Below are 21,417 nucleotides of genomic sequence, written 5' to 3'. Positions count from 1 at the left end.
CCCTGTAGCTTACACTGGTAGCTGCCTACCAGTTGAGCTCCTAGTTCCAATTAGTTGGTACATGTGAAACTCTGGTTTAACCCTGGGTAGGCCATCTTGGTTACAGGTGCACACATCTTTCAGAAGGAACATGAAATAGGGGTCCTGCCTTTAACCATAACCATTGTTTGACCATAAAAAATCCCTACAGTCAGTGTAAATCTAATGTGGCCTGATCTTCATCTCAGTGTGTTTGAGGGAATAGTGATGTCCCTTCCACTCGTACCAGTTAACCCCATCTGCATTTGACACATGAGCTCCAACAAGGTATAAGCCATTCAGGTTCGCAGAATGACAGGAATTATACCACCAGGCTCCCTTGTAGGTCTGGGAACAATGGGAAGAACTGGCATCATTGTCTCTGTCCTTGGTTGAGAAGAACATGGAGTTATGGCCTGCCATGGCATCTCCTGAAATACATGTCAAAGATTCATTGTTGAGGCCACGACTAGACTAAGACTACAACAATGAAGGTTAGACATCCGGGTACATGTATTAAGATATGTGAAATAGCAATTACTCAAGCAAGTGGATATGATTTTGGAAATGGTCAGACATTGCAGGCAGATTCCACTACCTTTCATCAGTAATACAGACAAAGACTAATTAGTATCCCTCTCTATAGTCAGCCTTTGTTATTTGTAATCTATGTCATGTACAGCAAGGTAGATTATCTCCAAATTTATGATTAAACATGATATAGAATACATGGCTATGAAAACCTGAACCGGAACACTTTTGCTGATAAAGAAAACTTAAAACTACCTTGATCATAACATATGGCTAAGTAAGATTTCATTGATATAGCGTGGTACTTCAATGATAGAAAGCAGACCACTCTTTGATGTAGCACCAGTTAAATGCTATGACACTGTCAATACAATGTACCTGCAGTTCCTGAGAACCCCCCTACTGTCAGTTTGAACCTGTGGAGTTCATCCTCCACCCTGAAGGTGCTGTATTTGGCGTAGGCTGAGTTTCCCTCAAAGTCTTCCAGGTCCACCCTCAGTTGATACACGTCCTGGACAGTCAGGCGGTGCAAATTGTTATTTCCTGAAAATTAAAATGCATGGTTAGTCCCCACCAATTTATCTCTCAATTTCGAACATGTTAAGGTACAAGTTCAGCATGAGAGTAAAAGCAGCAAAATGAAAAGCTAGTAATGCTTATATGCTAGTAAGTATAGATTATATGCTATGACAGCATCTTGACTGTCAATAGGTTTCTATCAAGGACTTCTTCAATGTCTTCATCCTCCAAAGGCGTTGCCAATGCAGTACTAAAACTGATAGATATTACTGCCTGTTTTGTATAAAGAAAAATGTTATATCTATATGTTGGAACATGATACTTTTTGGGTTATATCAGGTTTATTTTCAAAATAAAGTTTCAAGTCGTTCTGAGACAAAAGGTCACGAGTACTTGTTATAGATGTACTAATCCACTTGTACAAGGGGATTGAGACTAATCAAGCTGGAAGGAAATATGATAAATGATGAACTGATAAATGTCTGCTATAATTTTCCATGTAAACCAAGCAATCATGTCTTACCCAACCAGAACTCGCCCCTCAGATCTCCAAATCCTGTCTTGTAGGCCTGCCAGTCAAGGTAGAAGTTCACGGAGCCATCTTGTCGCCTCTGCAGGAGCTGTAAAAAGTGAAAAAAGACTGTTTATAGTTTTGTGAAGTTAATGTAAGTGTATAGCATAAACAGCTATATGTGGAACATGGTGATGATTTTCTTGTATAGATTGGCCTAAGCAAAATGGGTACAATTTTATGATTCTGAAATTTATTACAGTAAAAACGTAGCTTTCAGTGGCACAGTAATTGCTAGTTGTAGTAAGAAGATAATATAGTTTTAATTACCGTCCATCCGCCCCCATCAGTGTCCATGTCACAGTACACATGGATGGGGCTCTTCCCCCCTCCATCTGGGTAGATGGTGTAGACATCACTGGTGGTGTGGCCGGTGTTTAACAGCTCCAGGCAGTCACGGGGACCGTTCACTTTGTCTGAAATTAGAGATGTTACCTAGAATCCTTGAAATATTTTAACAGCATGCACGCACGTTTGCTTTATTATCCGTCGGTAATTCATGTTAATTGATACAGATATTCTTGAAATTGTAGGAGCTGTATACAAAATGTACATGTAACGTTAGTGTGGAAGTAGCAATGTACTGAACTGGCAGTTTAATGAATGTATCACTGATATTTGCGGGTATACTAACTTGATGTCGTTCAGTCGAGCCTTGCTTTCATTTGCTACTGACTTGCTTTTAGATCAGTTTGGCCACTTGTAAAGGTTCTCATTCATTATAAGTTTACATGGTAACACAGTTATCACTTTTACTAGCTATGAATGATAAAATACTTGATATCATCATATACAATGTACATCACATAATTTGTCACATTACCTTCCAGTTGCTGCAAGGTTGTTGCTTGTTGTCGGTTAGTGGTTTCTTGTTGCTGCAACATGCTGGCCTGTTGCTGGATGGTGTTGCTTAGTTGCTGTAAAGCTGCAGCCTGCTGTTGGATGATGCTGTCCTGACTGCTGATTGTCACCTGAAGAGCCTCAACTGTTGCTTTCAGGTCAACTTCTGCCTGAAACTGTTCACACATTCTTTGTTTGCTAATGCTTCGGGTGTGGAGAACGTGTTTGAGACATACTAACTTTGGGGCAAGACTTGGATATTCAATACTTCAAAGGGTTGTAGACCTGTTGTAAAGGTACACTGTATTTTAGAAGTTGCGGTTCTTGTCACTGCCAGACAAATAGATGAGAGTGTTTAGAATATCTACCATGCCAACAAGGCGATCTTGTGCATTGGGCAACTGAGCTAGCAATTAGCAACCTGTAACACAATATTGTCAAAATAATGCTTAGTACTTTTTCAGTTATCCATCAGCATTTATGGTCAGAAATGTCAAGCTGGTGTGCTACGCCAAAGGGCGGTTATACCGGCTATATAGATACAGATACAGAAATGTCAGAACCCACCTCATTCAGCTCCTGTTGAGCTAGTTGCTGCAGCTGCCCATCGAGGCTGTCTGTCCTGTTCTTCAGCTGTGCCAGCTGTCCCTGTAGGCTGTCCTGTGTACTCAGGTACAGCAGGAGATGGTCCAGAGCTGGGCAGGATGCAGTTGGCTGGGAAGCACAGTACACTGTGCACTGCCCCATGACTTCGTTGTCCCCTATTGCCGTCTCATGGTGAACAATCTCAGGGAGGTTCTTGACATTTGCTGCACTTCCTTGTTGCAGCAGTGTGAGAAGAGCCAGAAGCACCAACCTTCCCATGATGTACCCTACCAGAGATTGGCACTGTGATCTGGGTGTATCAAAACTATCATGCAATATATGGCATGCTGCAGACCAAAGAATGGATTCTGGATTTCCTTTGCATATAGTTATGTTGCTGTGAAACACCAGGATGTGCAGACAGCAAAGTTTGTTGTTTGCATACTTGGAAAAGGTTTAAGTGCTGTTTGGTATTGAGTTTATTTACCAAAGGTATGTTGGCCATATGCTTCAGAATAAAAATTAGCCTGGGGTTGCACTGTGTTTCAGAAATTGCAAACTTCTTCATCAGGTCCAGTAAACATTGGATTTAGCATATTTTGATTACTAACGTTAGTATTTGGTTTAGAAGCAAAGATTTTCAATCTTCTTGGATACTGTTCATCCCTCATATCTCGCTAGATAGCGCTCCTGCTTTGTCGCAGAAAGCCCGTCTCCGCGGAGCCGCTGCAGGTAAACCCGCCCGGGTTCAGTGACCACGCCCCCGTCTTGACTCAGCTGCTCGTGACTTCCGCTTCACCCCGAAAGTCCGCAGAAGAGGTAGTTTCGCTCGCTGTGTGGATCCTTTGTACCAGTGCCTTCTTCTCGCCCTGTCGACCCAGAACTTCTCAAAATGGCGTACCCAGGTTTTGGAGGAATGCAGGCACCAGTTGTGAACCCGGTAGGTTCATTTTTGGCAACTCCAGCTGTTTATCTTGGAATTGCCTGACGCCAGCTTGCAGTACATTTTTCTCATATATGCAGACCATTTTGAATCGGTAACGTTACCCTTATGATTAACCCTAACATTAGTATTGCCCTCTACAAAACGTCATTCCATGACATGAATGGGTCGCAATGGCACATGCCCGGTTGTTGAACACTGCAAAGCCATTTTGGTAAATTTATTATCATAATTTCATCACATTGATGCAATACAAGCAATTAACCTCTACTACAAATTGCCAATGCTTGCAGTTTATTATTGATCGCCTATAATATCAGGAGCGCGTTCGAACAGAAACAAAATAGTGTAGGGATGATGTTGCTCTCTTCCAAGAGAAGTTTGACAATGACTATAATGTTAATTTGTGGTTTAAACAACTAGTGTTTCAAAAGACATTGCTGGAGGGACTGTGCAAACATAACAGCTCTGGAAAAAGTAGCTCACAAGGAAATTGGCAAAACGCAAAATCCCTTCATGGCCCGCTTGGTAGTCGTGTCCACACAATAATAAACCAACTGTTGTTTTTTATTTATGATGCTTAAAGCACTATGATGCTTAAAGCACTTAAATTGCATAACGTTAACATACATAATAATCATCTCCATGCCTTGGGAAAGATAACCAAGGGTTTTTTATTAATTACCTATTGTTTACCATGTGAGGGGGCGTAATGACTAATGGACACGTATAAAGTTAGCATATATGTCACGTCACTGTTGCCAGGGTTGAAGTGATGTAGCTATGTACTATAGTATACAATTTAGTATCTGTAAACATTCAATTTATTTGCAAATGAATGCTATTAAAGAAAGAGTAAGAATTTTGAAACATCAATTGCACATTACAAGTAGGGGGTCACATTTCAAATCTCAACAGCTAAAATAGGCTTTGGCACTTTAAGCATCAACCCACTGTTACAGTCCTCATCCTTGACCTGTGGTGCCTTAAAATTTGAAGTAGTTAAGTTAACATTTATTCAGTTAAGATCATTCAAGTCTCCATGTAACCAAAAGCTAGCCCTGTATAGTTTTAATCTACTATACTCCATCCATTGGTCAAATGTTGTCTTGATGGTAGGGCAGTACTAGTGATGACTGGTTCCAAAAAAAAAGTCTGTAACTTTAATAGGGAAATGTGTTATATAATATTGTCATGGAAGTAGGTCAGAAATGATATCCACAGGACTCCATGTGAGATAATCATTCTAAGTATCTATATGGTATGTGCAAGTAGGGTTGAAATTTGGCCAGTAGGCTATAGCCTGTACTGCCTCCTGTTCTTTGGACACCAAAGTAAAGACTAAAGATCATCGTCCAACAAAACTGTAGATTGGTGCCAAGAGAGAATGTTTGCAGGGAGACATGTGACAATTAGCTGGGACTAATGCTGACACAGTGAAACTCAGCCATGGTGCAACACTGGCTCACAGACAATCCCAGTCCCAAGCTGGGAAAAGGGGAACCAGGTTGAGGGTGTGATTCAACCATTTATACCTTGAATTGTATACCTCTTAAAAGGAATATGCAAATTATGTACATAGATGTGCTCATTATATATCATATCCAATGGAGAAGGTTTATAGTTAAAGTTTAAAGTTTGTGAAAACTCTGGAAAATGAAACACTCTTTGTCAACCATAGTACACTTAGGCTAATAATTGTCAGTACACACATACAACCTGGTCACTGGTTCATATATCTAGCTGTGACTATTGATATGCATGTTGAATATTGGTAAGGGTTGCATTATTCGCATATCATCCCTTTGAAGGGAGTGTGTGCTCTGCCTCGCCTTCTTGGTTAATCTGAGATTACATTGCCTCTCGAACATTTTTCGTTACAAGTATCAACCATCAACATAATTTTGTATTATCCAGCATATCCCATACATTGGAGAGATCCAGGGAGGGCTGCAGCCTGGGAAGATGATCACTATCCAGGGGTTTGTGATACCTGGAGCAGACAGGTGGGTGGATGTTGTGTGGTGTGATGGTTGGGATACTAGAGAAAAGAGAGCAAGACAACTTAGCCATATAACATTTTTTTTTTAATGCCTTTACATTTTTTCTCTGTCTTGTCTCCCAGTTTGTCAGTTTGTAAGATGATGTACATTCCTTTCTCGTCTTTTGTCAAATTTGTTGCCAATCCTTCTCACAATTCTATTGTGTTGTACTCCACTTTACCCTCATGATCAAGGTATGCACAACATACCCTGTGTTTTGTGCTTCTTGTTTTGTTTGACACACTCTTCTTCTCTCCCTATGTTACACCTTCTGCTGTTCTGTTAACCTTTATACCCCTGTCACTTTACCAGCACGTAAGTTAACTCTGTTTCACTAAACAGACACAGTGCATGAGATCTGTTTACTCTGTTGATTGCTTTATAGAGAAGGTTTTTTATTGCCATTCATTGCATTTCAAAATATTTTTGTATGTATGTCTGTCCCATGACATGAATTTCAGTTCAGGAATCAATATGCCCTCATTGTCAGATTTGTGCCATTTGGATGTTAAGTTGATGTATTATTTTCTACCTTAATATTGAGAATCATTCTATCATGTAATTGACATACAACAGTTTATTTGTTTCCTTCTGTACATTTTGCATCTTTTGCTACTTTCATTGACTTGCTCTGTAATGTTAAGTCAACTGCTTTCCTGCAGATTGCAGATTGAAACTGTTGCTCCCACAGCTCATTTTAAGTTATCAATAGTCAGAAACATATATTGAAAAGGTCAGTTGCTTCAATGTTGGAGTCATTTGTTAACATTACTATCATTTTCTGTATATGCTGCAAGTCATGAATTATGCATGTTTTTTTTATAAATGAACTATACATGAAGTATTTTTTTGTATTTCCATAGAAAACCTGGGTTGTTTGGTATAATGTATGAAGAGTGTTGGTATGATATACGTCACACAGTTTGGGTGAAAAGCTACTGGTGGTGGTGGCTTAACAAAGAAATTATGAAGAATGTGTCTTGAAAGCTAATTAGGCATGCCTTTTAAATAGCTGAACTTTATGGGTGCTTTTAATTAAAATCCAGGGGTCTCCATTTTATTTATGTTTATATATATACTATGTCCCTTTTTGCCACACATTTTAAGGTACTTAACTTTAGCCTTCTATATAAATATTGATATGTAATACTATATCAATTTACCCTCAATCCTAGGAGGATCAGGTCTTAACCTTGTATCAGCAAGTACAAATTGTCAGTAACAATGAGTAGTATGAGGAATCCATCATCTTAAAATAACATTATCATCTGTCAGATTGCAATGCAAGGTCTTATTATGTCCGTGTGTTTTCCTGAGGCAGGTTCCATGTAAACCTGCAGTGTGGCGCCAGCACCCAGCCACGCGCTGACATCGCCATGCACTTCAACCCACGCCTGATGGCGGGCGTCGTGGTGCGGAACTGCCTGCAGAACCAGGCCTGGGGTGCTGAGGAGAAGCCGCACGGACCCTTCCCCTTTGCCATGGGGCAGAACTTTGAGATGATCATCCTCACTGAGCCAGACAAGTTCAAGGTAGCCACTTAAGGGCAGGCAAAGTAGTGCTGTACTTATAGTGTTCAAGCTCTTGTGGTGCCAGGTGGCACATAAGATGCAAGTTTGCTTGCTGTTTCTGTAGCAGTGTATTTTTTTTACAGGGAGGGGTTGTGTCTGCCATGCAGTTGGAAAACTTGACTAGTAAAACTTGCAAAAGCTCACTGGAGCACATGTGTAGTACATGTATTACTAGTCTAGTAAAACAGGATTAGAACTATTGAACATGACTATCCAAAAGAAGGTAGTGAAACCACACCAGGTCCTGTTATATTGTGATGTCCGTTCCTCCGTTCCTCATTTTCTCCGTTCCGTTTATAACTACTGCTGTGCAGGTTGCAGTGAATGGCCAGCACTTCATTGAGTTCCGCCACCGTATCCCGTTCCAGCGGGTCAACACCCTGGCCATCGATGGGAAGGTACAGATCCAGGCCATCCGCTTTGACTCAGGCTTGGTAAGAACCCAAGGCATTTCACTCAACTTTATTTTTGGCATTATGCATCAAAGGAGGAACCATTCTGGTTTTGATATGTAACCTTTTTCTGTGTGAAATGAAGTAAAATGTTTCCTATTTCAAATTTCATACAAGTGAAATTTTTGAGCAAGTGTCAGTTATATTTGTGATGTCAATAGAATTACATCTAAACCTGACATGTGTTGTTCCCAGCCGCAGCCGGGTGCCCCCCTGCCCCAGAGAGGACCTGGTCCTGTCTACAACCCTGTAAGTAACTTGTGCTAACTTCTGAAACATAACAAACATGGAGACATTTTACCCCTCTAGAAAGTCATGTAGACCTCATTTTCATTCTTGTGTTCCCTGCCACTAGCCCCATGTTTGGAGGGAAAGTTTTTATGTTCAGAATCTGAAACTTGCTAGGTTTCCAACCACTAATAAAAATGAATTAAAGAACACTCAATTTGTTGTTGTGATGTTGTTGTGGTCTTAGCATGCTGAATGATACTTTAAGCAAATACCTCAATTATCAACTGTCCTTATGCTTGACTATGCACTACAGTCTTGTGTTTTTTCTTGTGATATGATTGAAAATGGTCTTCCAGATCTGTTATTTCTTTACAATCCACAAAATGCAATCAATAAGACCATTCCTCTTGCATCTGTCTGCTGAGAATGTGTGTCATGAACAAATGCATGGGTATAGGCTTCAAAGTTCCATATAGTGCCATAAAGTGTCCATATAGGATTTAAGAAAAATTTTGGAATGTTTGCTTGAAATGTCTGTAAAAGATTGTGTTATGTTTTTTTGTGGCAGTAGTTGTCATATTACCCTGTTATTTTACAAGGGATGTGTATCCCATACAAAAGTGCGAGGCATTTTGATTGGTGAGCATTAGAACTGTGCATGACAATGTTCACTGCACCTTCAGCATGGACCATTTTAGTTTTTCATCCTACATCCACCCACCAATGGTGAGTTTTGTTTGTTTATGTTTACCTTTGAGTTATTTTAGAGTAATTTCAGCATCAGCACTGTCTGTAGTAATAACATACCTTGTGTTCATTGGGAGTTTTGAAGGTAGAAAACACAATATTTTAAACCATGCTTGCATTTTTGTCATAATTTTATGTTTGGGACCAATGTTGAATGTAAATGTTGGCCACATCACATGTTTTTGTCATCCTTGTTTTTGTCAAGAATATCATAAACATTGTAACATAACAAGTGTTTAATTTTAGCAACTGCTATTCTCATATTGTGCTTGTCGGACATTTACTTCCAGGATGACCCAGCATATGCACCCCCAATGGTCGGTGACTACCCCCCTCCAGTGGGTGATTACCCCCCTCCAGTTGGTGACTACCCCCCTCCTGTGGGAGATGAAAGATACCCCCCTCCAGTCTAAGTGCTCCAAAAATAAGATGCCTACAAGACTCAGAAGTGTTTGCTTCTGTTGGGTGTTAGATTTTTGTCTTTGAGTAGTTTGTAGTCACTTAAGACAAAGCATAGGACATTTGTCATAATTACTGTTTCTTGGATGACCAATTATGTTACCTCTTTTAATCAAGTATTGCTACTGCTTTGAGAATGCTGTGACTATGCCTGTCACTTAGTAAGCATATTTACTGTACAGCATGAAATAGAGTAAGACTTGTTATAGCTATGCAGGATGTCCTTTTAGTTGAACCAAACATGTATCATTTTATACCTTTTGTACTGGTGTGACATTCAGTTTGTAGTGAGTATCTCAGCCAGAAAGCTTACTGAAGTCAAGAAAGCTTGTGCGATTAGGTAAGACCTTAAACCAAAGAACTTGCTGCTGTAGTATAAGTGGAAACCGAAACCAAAGAATGAACTCTATGGAAAAGAAAGAACAAAGGATCAGGGAAATATCCACCCTTATGATATATTATACTCATGAATGTGTACTGTCAGGCATGATGCTTATTTCAACTTTCACAACAGATAGACTATTGAGTACATGTAATAAATGAGGTAAAATGGTGCATTATGGGATATTGCTGGGTCCTATATATGCTTATAATTATATCCACTTTTCGATTGACTTCTTTTTTTTAATCAGCATCATAATGTTTGTAGTCTTCAAACCTGGATCTCAGCATCCCTGGGAGAATTCAGCTAGCATCCTCATGGACTGTCATGACCACTGTTTTGTCATGTTAGAAATAATGTATACAATGTCAAATAAAGCACTATTATTGCACAATATGTTTTGTAAATACCTGTTTCATTGAAGCTACAAAAATCATATTGAAGTACAAAAATCATAGTTCGGGTAATATGTAATCAGGACCTGGCACATGTTGTATCTTAGAGTACTTGCAAGTCTTTGAGAGCAGGTTGGATTTCTTGATGACAGTTGGGGAAGGACTTAGTGAAGCCATGCTGCATTTGATAAGGACATGGGCTCTCCAAATTTTGCTTACCAAGATGGGAAATTGAGCAGACCTGGAGTACAGGTGTACAGTTATGCTGTGGTGCTGTGATGAAGTAAATGTACAGAAATAAGAAATATGTTGGTCCATGATTGATTATAGAAATTCAGGTCTTCTTTGATTTGTCCTTTTGATTCCCTCCGTGATTGGTGGTGAATAAATGTTACAATCAATTGATCTTCACAGTTTCCACAAGTTCCAGGCAGTTTAGCAGCCCCCCCTGCACAAATGGCGCCCCCTGCTCCAATGGGACCCCCTGGGCCAATGGCACCCCCTGGGGCACCCCCCAGCAGTGGACCCCAGGCCTTGGTTTGTAACCAGTAATATAAGAGTGCGTGTGTGTAGAGTAGGGAGTTACTAGCCTGGGTACCATCCAATTTCTACCCAGGCTCCTTACACTCGCTACCCTAAAAAAATACTTTTTTAGGGTAGCGAGTGTAAGGAGCCCCGGTAGAAATCGGATGGTACCCAGTCTAGGGAGTTATGGGTCATGGTAAGGGAATGATTGAGGCTCTCTGTAGTTTATGCTGCATGGCAGAATGGCTTGTTTCAGGCTAACATTATTGAGAAGATATGTTGAGCCTGTCCTGTGACATCCTCAGCATGCCTGCCTACGCTAGCTATACTCGAAAGGCCCTGTAATAATCACAAAAGGTGGTTGTCACAGGAGATCACTGTGCCTCAAGTTTGTGTCCACATTTAGCATGTAGCATGCCAGGTGTCAATGACAGCTGACATCTTACAAATAGCTGATTATATACATTTGGTGGCCAGGTTTTCGGAAAAACCTGTCCAGTCCGGAATGCGGAAAACCCTGTCCAGTCTGAAAAGAGGGTCTGCATGAGGGTATACGTTGTAAGCTACTAAGTACTAGTATACAACAACATTTCTTTATCTTTAATATGGCTAAGCACAGAAATAACATCAACTTGAAGTGTGACACAATGTCATACAAAAATTATAACTTAACAAAAATCATCCATCATTGTTACTTCTGTGCATCATATTAAGGAGCTTTTATCAGTATTTGATAAAAGCTCCTTGATCATATAAAAAACTTCTACTCTTTAAGTCTTTGAGACTGAACATGCTATTAGCCTTATGGCGTAATTTTACACATAAAACACATCATTTTAAAAGGATACATAGTTCTATATAGCTCATAACATGTACTAGGGTTTGAAAAATGCCATCTCGGCTTTATGGTAGTGCATTGTAAAATATAATGTGTTATATTATAACATTGTGTACTAAAGCCGTGTTGATATTGAAACCTTTCACAGCCATTTTATTAAACCAGGATTTAAACAGACCAGCTCTCAAATTGAGTGCTGCACACTTATCATTTAAAGAAAACCTTTCAAAGCCTGTCTTTGTAATGTATTGCCACTATTTAACAACCCGAAATTGACTGACACTCACTATCCCTTGTTTCATGGACAATGGGTGTAATTCTCTTCCCCTCATGTCCTACCAGATAAGTGTTAATTGGGTACTTTGCATTTGACAGAACTTTCTGTGCATGCATATTGCACCTTTGGGTCACTCATTATGCTGCCGATTCTATATAGTTAGGAAGAAGAAGAACTTTATTGCACGACAACTGTAGAGGATACAGACAGTGTATGGCATCTTGTACATACAATACATACAGAACAGTTTAACTACATGAGAAAATATGTGTATCAGTGTAAGTGCTGTCTGAAGTACTAGTAATAGTTTTAAGCATTGCCAGGAACCCCTATGCAGACCCTCTTTTCAGACTGGACAGGGTTTTCCGCCCCACTTCCCTGTCTGGACTGGACAGGTTTTTCCGAAAACCCTTGGTGGCCATAGGGTTCTTGTAGAACAGCAACCATGATATTTAGTAGCAGGTGTGAGGTGTCTGCTGCTTCTGAAATGTGGTTGTAGAATTTGAACACGATGATGACTTGAAATCTTAAGTTTTGCATTTTTTTACAGATTTTTAAGTGTGACTAATACTGTGCCATCTCCTTCTGCACATACAAACTACAGTAGACAAATAATCACTTTGGTGTGCATATGAAACAAGGTTGTGGATCACTTTTCTTTCTAACCACTAACTCTTTTCTTCTACTGACTTCCTGTACCTCTAATATTAGAGTATGATGTTGCTTGTACTGATGTGTGATGTTTGTGTTTCAGCAAGTTCCATACATTGGTTCCATCCCTGGAGGGTTGTACCCTGGCAAGATGGTGATTATCAATGGTACAGTCCATCCTGGCATGCCTGATAGGTGCGTACATGAACAACATGTCGCTTTGATATCATCAACCCAGAATCAAGGTGTCTTTTGACACAGTAATTCTGCTGCTGAGGGTGAACAGAATGCTTGGCTTGGGGCAGAACAGAATACTTTTAGGTATTGTCAGCAGCACGTACATGAATGTTTCTGTCAGAAATCTTGAATTGCACCATATGGTGAGAAATTAAGGTTTCAAGCCTACATGTACTTCTGCCTATGCTAGATAGACAACTGTTGTAGGTTTGAAAGGCTTTAAAATGGCATAGTAGCTTTCAGATGTTATATGAATGCTGCTGCCTAATGCCTGTTTTGACCTGCACTGCAATGTATGTGAAGGAGTCTTAAATTAATGGATAATTCCCTCCCCCAGGTTCCACTTCAACCTACAGTGTGGTGCCAGTACAGCTCCACGTGCTGACATCGCCATGCAGTTCAACCCCAGGTTTGCTGCTCGCGCTGTCGTCCGTAACTCCCTCACCAACAACAGCTGGGGTGCAGAGGAGAAGGACACTCCCTACTTCCCCTTCATGCCAGGACAGCCATTTGAAGTAAACAAGGAGGGGTCCCTAACTTTGTGATTGTCCTGTTCCTCACAAATCAAAATTTCAGTCCCATTCTCATAATTGTAGTCTCTTTTGCTAAACAATTTAAAACTAGTCAGAAAAATGAATGCCATCCTCCAAATTGTACCTTCGTGATTGGACTATTCTTGACAAGTCAGAAGGATAAAAGCTGATTCTTGACATGGCATCTTTGGGATCGATCTGTTTTTGACCAATGAGGTACATGAATTCTTATCCTGTGCCTGCTACATTTTTTTGGCATTCATGCCATCTTTCCGTAATGAAACTTTGATCAACCTGCCTCTTCCAGTTGATGGTGCTGTGTCAGCAGGACAGCTTCAAGGTCGCTGTGAACGGGCAGCACCTCACCGAGTTCCGCCACCGCATCCAGCCCCTGACCCGCGTGGACACACTGGTTGTTGAAGGCAAGGTCAGCCTGCAGCAGATCCGCTTCACTTAGGAAGTGGTGAGTACAAATAATTAAAAACAGTTATCACAGTCTGTAGTGGGCTCTACTCCAGGACTTCACCATCCCCAGCTGTTTACATGTCATCTCAGAAAACCAATGCTCATCTCCTTCCATTATTTCTCCTGATTTTGATCTTTTGGTATGCTGATTGGCTGTAATTTTTGTCTGTCATTAGCAACAACATTCTGACTGTAATTCTTCTCAAGTATGATAGCATTTAAGGGTGACTATGCTACTTCTTACACTTTGTGTTTTGTTGTTGCAATTTTTACTGTCACATAGACAACCCGCTACAAGGGCAAGAATAAAATAGCATGATTGCAAGTCTAAGTGAAATGCCTTTCTTTGTGTGACTTTATTTGTACTACATGTATCACATGCCAATGACTGTCTTGTTGTTGTATTCATCCCTTCCCACAGGTGTGCACGGTGTAACACTCCTTCACCAGTCAGGTACAGCACAGCTGGATATCAGGGCAGTTCTGCCTAGAGATGGTTTACCCTCAAATCAAGTACAGGTCTAGGATGTTGAGCAGTGAAAAGTGAATGATCAATGCAACTTATTTCAAGTGGTAAAAGTCAATTCAGTAAAAGCTTGAGAGGGAGGAACAGTTTTTTTAATCGGCTAACTTAATCCTTAACTTGATCATTGTTCACTTGAAACACATGTTCAAAATGCAAAAGGAAGATAATCAGATTTTATAATATGATACACATTGTAATAATTTTGTCACATTGCATAGGAAAATGGGCCAGCATAGGAATACAGATGCTTGCAAATAGTTTTTATCCTACAGAACTTCAATAGCAAACAGCAAAGTTTTAATGATGTACTGCAAGAGATAAGAATCTGTGCCAAATTTGCAGTCATGTTAGTACTTGTTAATATTTGTGCACAAAATAGGGAGATTGCTCTGTGAGATTCACCAGAATGGCCAAGTTATTGAAATTCTAATGTGATTTTCTGCATGTTTCTTGTTGCTCAAAAATATCAAAGCATGATTATATATTTCACCAAATATATATTTTCTATTATGAGATAAGCTGGCTTTCAAATTGTATCAGGAAGAATATTAGATTTGTCAGTATTTTACTCACTCTACAATTATTAAAGGGACCAATAATGATCTGTGTTGCTGTTTGTGTTACTTACCTTACTGTATCAATACATGTAGATATAAATGGGCTCAACTATTGTTGTATCAAATAAGATAACATGTACTTGAAAATGGGGTAGGGGATTTTCCAAGTAGCCTCCATACTTCCTTCATCGCCTATTGAGTCAGTTATTTGAGCTTGCCTAATTTAATGATGTTACAGTGACAGAGCCCAAGTTCAGAATTTTACAAAAAAAGTTTTATCATACAATGGAGACAGGGGTTGTTACATATTATCAAAAGTATGAAAGAATTTCAATGATTAATACTCCCATCAGAGTCTGAAGGGGGGGGGGGGTAGGGCATATATACCAAGAGCTGTTTTCAAGAAACCTGGCATATGTAGGCCAAGAAATGCCAAAAGCTAGACACACAGACTGCGTATACAGTGACAGAGTGTTGTTTCATAGGGTTTGTAGGGACTTTCAGAAGGTGTGTGCTGGGCATTTAATAAAAGTAGGTCAAAGCCAATTTCACTCAATGCACACACCACTTTCTTCATCTTTTGTTCTGAAAATGGCACTGACAGACTCTGGTATGCTGTCATGATAACTGCCACATGCTAACATCCCAAAAAAGTTAGCAAAACACAAGATAATGGGGCATAGAAACACACCTGTATCCATGAGCTGGACCGCTTTCGCGGCTCCTCCCCTGGGACGTTGCCAAATAACGTGGTTCACGTCCAACCGACCTCTTTTGGACTATTCATAATTTACTTTCGCAATTGCCAATAGAATACAGGTCAAATGGAAGAGTGATAGACTCTGGAGTCCATCCTCCCTATCAAGTCATTTTACAACAATGGCAATTTCTATTGTAAGCAGTGCCCATTAGCACACCAGTGAACCAAAAACAGCTAAAATATAGGAAATTCTCAACAAATTTAGCATGGTATGTCCCCTGGGATCATATTTCACACATATGGAGGTGTATTTAGCCCCAAAATAGCTAAAAAGGGGGAGGGCAGGGTGATACCTGGATCACTTGAGGGCATCCGCAAGTGATTCAATATACAGCCTATTAACAATGGGTTCCTATGCCAAAAAGAGGAGAAAGCAACTGTTAATAACTCAACTATCTGACGCTACTGGCACACAAACATACCCTCATTTGAAAGCCCGACATCTCAGCTATCCAAACAAACACATTTCGGCATGAATCTAACGGCACAAACTTCCGGGAAACTGAAAAATTGACCCATGTCCTCAAAACCGCACCACAACCCATTTCTACCCATGATGTGCTAGGACAAAAAAGTCCCAACTTTATACCCCCTAACAACCACAAAAACTCAGCTTTTTGGCCCTAATCAGAAAGTAAAAACCCTCCCCTGTCACACCCACCTCAAAACTGCCAGGATTTCTACCCATTTGACCAGGAAAAAAATCTTGAAGTTTTAGGCCCTGAACTATATTCGATGGCGGATTGACTGGCGGATCCCCTGTATGAGCTGCTCTTCATCATTTGTGATGGTAACAACAGGCTGTTTTGAGAAAAAAACTATCTGTTACACAATGGATCATAATGACGCCCAGCGGGGGTCTTTACGCCTCATTAACAATAAAAAATATCTCTGGTAAATCTCCAGATTTTTTAAAAAGAAAATCTTGAAATCTTTCAAGACAATCTTGAGATTTTCGAAACAATCTTGAGATTTGTCACAACAACCTTAAGATCTTTCAGATAGTCTCAAGATTCTTTGAAATGATGTCAATTTTTTCCATACGTCTCAAGACATGGGGGACTCTTTCAAAGCAACTTTCAAAATGTGTTGAGATTTTTGCAAAGCATCTTCAGATTTTTCTAAAAACATCTCGAGATCAAGTCAAAACATCTCAAGATCAAGTCAACACATCTCAAAATTTCATACAAAATCTCAAGATCTTTTGTATAAATCTCAAGATTTTTCGATGTTCAATGAAGCGTGAAGTACCCAAAAGGTTTCTCACAAAATATCAGATATGTAAGTTGAAGTTGCAGAAGGCTACATGCATTAGCCCAAAGTACTTTGCTCTGTCCAATAATATTTTGCTCACTGTTAATTACATTCCAACTTTGGAACATGTCCACTCACCCACGTGTGCACAAAGCCACTCACCCATGGCACAACCAAAAACACGACCTTCTTGGTGAAGGTAACACAGTCGCGACTAAACAACAGGTTTGTTTTTCAGTTAACGTTTACCAAGGAGCTTTAAAGCTCCTTGCGTTTACCAAATCCAACTTTTTGAACATTCTTCCTTGGAACCCAGATTTATTGCAAAATTTCAATTAGATGCGCATCAATTGGTTATCTGTCTTGGTGGTGGCAAATCCAGAAGTGGGGCACATAACTATAATGTTAGGTTTAAAATAGCTATTACTCAAGCAACTGCATGATTTTGGAAACGATGGGACGTTTCACGTAGCATCCATAACGTTATTCGCTGCAGCATATGTGATTTTGGGTGGACGACGTGGCCGTGGCAGTTGGAGTTTCCGTGGTGGACGACGTGGCCGTGGCAGTTGGAGTTTCCGTGGTGGACGACGTGGCCGTGGCAGTTGGAGTTTCCGTGGTGGACGACGTGGCCGTGGCAGTTGGAGTTTCCGTGGTGGACGACGTGGCCGTGCCCATGGCAGTTGGAGTTTCCGTGGTGGATGACGTGGCAGTTGGAGTCGCCGTGGTGGAAGTTGACTCCCCCAACTCCGCTGCAGACATTCGGATCCATTTGTCATCGACGGCCTCGTCATTAAATGGATAAATTCCCGTTTTTGCAAACGATGTCTTGATGATGGCAGGATTGATGGCTTTGTCATAAACTGAACTAAATATGTTAGCAAAGTTCCGTTTTGTAACATGAAATGAGGTGTTCGCTGCCTGCATCACTTCCAGGGTCATCGCCCATTTCTTCTTGAGTGGCGCGAACACACTCACATCAAGGGGCTGGAGGAAGTGGGTTGTGTGAGGGGGGAGACCTAAGATTATAACTTCGTTTTGAATTGCATCCTCTAGCACTCTAAGCGTGATATGACTGTAGTGCTGATCCAGGATAAGGATTACTGGCCTGTCGCTTGTGCAGTGCTTGAGAAAAGATAGCTTGAACCATCTCTCGAACAGCTCATCATCAATGAAACCTGAGTCGGAGTAAGCGTACAATGTGTTAGCAGGTCCGCCCTCAGTGTATTTCCCCCCCGGAAACGCTTTATTATATATGATCATGGGTGGCACTGTCTGCCCTGCCGCTGAGATGCACACAAGTGCCGACACATGGTCACGGCCACCGACTCGTCGTGACGGAGATCTCTTCCAGCCCTTGGGAACAATGACCTTGGACACTTTAGCCGACAAATCCATGCCAGTTTCATCTGCATTGTAGATAACATGCGGTCTTTTGTCCTTGGCTTTTGCATCCGTCAGAATTTGCTCCAGTCGTTCGAAGTGTTCAAAGACTACGCCGGCTGTGGAAAAGGCCGCTCTTTCCTTGTCGAGTTGATCTGGTGACCTTAAGCTGAGGTCGGGATGGCGGCCTTCAAAATCCCTTCCACCATCTCTTCCCGGGGCCGGAGTCCTTGAAGCGAGGTTCTTCTCCCCTTCCTTTGGCACGTTTCTTCTCCACTTCAAAAGCAAGGGCTTTGATCACCCTGACTGTAGGGGGAAACCCCTTCTCTGCCAGATACTTGGCATAGACCACGAGGGCCCCCTCCTCCTCTGGTGAGAGGATGGAGGGTCTGCCCATCCTTTCTTTCGATTTGCCCGTTACTCTGTCATGCAGTGTTGATTGAGGAATACCATATTCCTTTGCTGTATTATTGAGTGTGTTTTCGTCTGTCTCTTCCAATGCTTGTAGAGCTCTATCCATGTCTTCCTGGTTATATTTTTTCCTCCTTGACGCCATCTGACAATGAGACAAATGTCGTTTATGAACTGAGATTTCCCTTCCCAAATAATACACCATCAATCAGATATTAAAAAGAAAATGCACCTCTTTGTTTGTTTGTTTGTTTGTTTACTTGTTTGTTTACTTGTTTGCTCATGGCCAACACGACTTAAGTATTTCAACTTGTACTCAACAAATTACGATAATGATACGCGATTAATTATTTAACCTTGTGGAGTTCGAATTAAATATGGGCATTCAATCGAACGAGAAGTCATGTATAGTGAGAATTTTTATGTTTTCGTCCCCGTATCACATGTTTCGTTGTCAAAATATAACTTATACAATCAGAAACGTCCAAGGAATAATCCAGAGATGTCAACTTACCGCGACGACATGCGGAAAAGCGCAAAACTGCACGTAGCTTGAAGCTGCGGTTACGGTCGCATTTGTCTCGTCACGAAAATGCAAATGAGCAAACGCCCGATTTCACGACCACGAAATTGGAATATGACCTGACGTTGCGACGTTGCACGTGAGTTGCCCAATCCCGGCACGCGAGGAAGCCCAGGACAGCGATCGTGCCCCACGACGTATGTCTATGATTCTCAAACTGACAACATACAATTGACGAATCGCTGGGAAAAATGATGCCCCACGACGTATAAACGTTATGTCTATGATTCTCAAACTGACAACATACAATAATTGACGAATCGCTGGGAAAAATGATGCCCCACGACGCATGTCTATGATTCTCAAACTGATAACATACAATTGACGAATCGCTGGGAAAAATGATGCCCCACGACGTATAAACGTTATGTCTATGATTCTCAAACTGACAACATACAATAATTGACGAATCGCTGGGAAAAATGATGCCCCACGACGTATGTCTATGATTCTCAAACTGACAACATACAATTGACGAATTCCTGGGAAAAATGATGCCCCACGACGTATAAACGTTATGTCTATGATTCTCAAACTGACAACATACAATAATTGACGAATCGCTGGGAAAAATGATGCCCCACGACATATGTCTATGATTCTCAAACTGACAACATACAATTGACGAATCCCTGGGAAAAATGATGCCCCACGACGTATGTCTATAATTCTCAAACTGACAACATACAACTGACGAATTGCTGGGAAAAATGATGCCCCACGACGTATGTCTATGATTCTCAAACTGACAACATACAATTGACGCATCTGACAGTGCTACCGTAATGATGTGACGTGACATATGACAATGCGAAGAACTAATTTTGTCATCTGCCCTACTATGATTTTAAATCTAGTAACATCTGACAATGGTCCTTACAACCGGTGTCAGTTTTTTTATCTAAGATCTGACATTGGCCCTTACACCATGTCAGGTTTTCAATCTAACATCTGACATTTGTCCTTACGCCATGTCAGATTTTTAATCTAACACCTGACATTTTTCATATTATTGTCAGATTTCCTGTCTGACATCTGACAATCATCCTCCCAATGTAAGATTTCTAGTCTAACATCTGACACTTTTTGTAGCACTGTCAGATTTTTTAATCAAACATCAAACATTCGTCTTCAAACAGTCAGATTATTTCAATCTAAAATCTGATTTAAAACTCTGACATGGCGCAAGGACCAATGTCAGATGTTAGATTAAAAACCTGACTTGGTGTAAGGACAAATGTCAGATGTTAGATTAAAAACCTGACTTGGTGTAATATTTTAGGTCATCATAGTAGGGCAGATGTACAGAAGTTCATCGCGTAGTCATATGTGACATATTCACATCATTACGGTAGCACTGTCAGATGTGAAATCAGATATGACAGAACTGATGTATGTCGTCAGTCTGAGAATCATAGACATACGTCGTGGGGCATCATTTTTCCCAGCGATTCGTCAATTGTATGTTGTCAGTTTGAGAATCATAGACATACGTCGTGGGGCATCATTTTTCCCAGCGATTCGTCAATTGTATGTTGTCAGTTTGAGAATCATAGACATACGTCGTGGGGCATCATTTTTCCCAGCAATTCGTCAATTGTATGTTGTCAGTTTGAGAATCATAGACATACGTCGTGGGGCATCATTTTTCCCAGCGATTCGTCAATTGTATGTTGTCAGTTTGAGAATCATAGACATACGTCGTGGGGCATCATTTTTCCCAGCAATTCGTCAATTGTATGTTGTCAGTTTGAGAATTATAGACATACGTCGTGGGGCATCATTTTTCCCAGCGATTCGTCAATTATTGTATGTTGTCAGTTTGAGAATCATAGACATAACGTTAGATATACGTCGTGGGGCATCATTTTTCCCAGCGATTCGTCAATTGTATGTTGTCAGTTTGAGAATCATAGACATACGTCGTGGGGCACGATCGCTGTCCTGGGCTTCCTCGCGTGCCGGGATTGGGCAACTCACGTGCAACGTCGCAACGTCAGGTCATATTCCAATTTCGTGGTCGTGAAATCGGGCGTTTGCTCATTTGCATTTTCGTGACGAGACAAATGCGACCGCAACCGAAGCTGCGTTGTGGTCAGACATCGAAGTTAGGGCTGCCCATGACAAGCAG

The 21,417-nt window shown here is 40.8% G+C and overlaps 2 protein-coding genes across 6 annotated transcripts; one reads left to right on the top strand and one right to left on the bottom strand.

The window, feature by feature from the left end:
- Positions 1-168: 168 nt before the first annotated feature.
- On the bottom strand, positions 169-3,644 carry LOC118423398 (ficolin-1-like). The gene is made up of 6 exons (XM_035831538.1): positions 3,047-3,644; positions 2,463-2,655; positions 1,910-2,055; positions 1,592-1,688; positions 928-1,092; positions 169-449 (listed from the first exon to the last, which is right to left on the bottom strand). Exons 1-6 carry the CDS (start codon positions 3,341-3,343, stop codon positions 202-204), a joined length of 1,146 nt encoding a protein of 381 aa, XP_035687431.1. The 5' UTR covers positions 3,344-3,644; the 3' UTR covers positions 169-201.
- Positions 3,645-3,814: 170 nt separating this feature from the next.
- LOC118423406 (galectin-9-like) lies at positions 3,815-14,943 on the top strand. 5 transcript variants are annotated; one of them, XM_035831550.1, is made up of 11 exons: positions 3,815-4,004; positions 5,925-6,013; positions 6,913-6,951; positions 7,371-7,581; positions 7,935-8,054; positions 8,268-8,321; positions 10,701-10,823; positions 12,681-12,772; positions 13,152-13,329; positions 13,655-13,810; positions 14,234-14,943. In XM_035831550.1, the coding sequence occupies exons 1-10, from the start codon at positions 3,957-3,959 to the stop codon at positions 13,802-13,804; spliced, it is 1,104 nt and encodes a 367-aa protein (XP_035687443.1). In that variant the 5' UTR covers positions 3,815-3,956; the 3' UTR covers positions 13,805-13,810; positions 14,234-14,943. The 5 variants fall into 5 exon arrangements, with proteins under 5 accessions (XP_035687443.1, XP_035687451.1, XP_035687458.1 ...); XM_035831558.1 differs by lacking the exon at positions 6,913-6,951 and adding an exon at positions 6,362-6,364; XM_035831565.1 differs by lacking the exon at positions 6,913-6,951.
- The last annotated feature ends 6,474 nt before the right edge of the window (positions 14,944-21,417 follow it).

This window comes from Branchiostoma floridae, chromosome 1 (assembly GCF_000003815.2).
Source record: "Branchiostoma floridae strain S238N-H82 chromosome 1, Bfl_VNyyK, whole genome shotgun sequence".
NCBI lineage: Eukaryota > Metazoa > Chordata > Leptocardii > Amphioxiformes > Branchiostomatidae > Branchiostoma > Branchiostoma floridae.
Note: the sequence above shows the minus strand (reverse complement) of the source record. Positions and strands in the feature narration are given on the sequence as shown.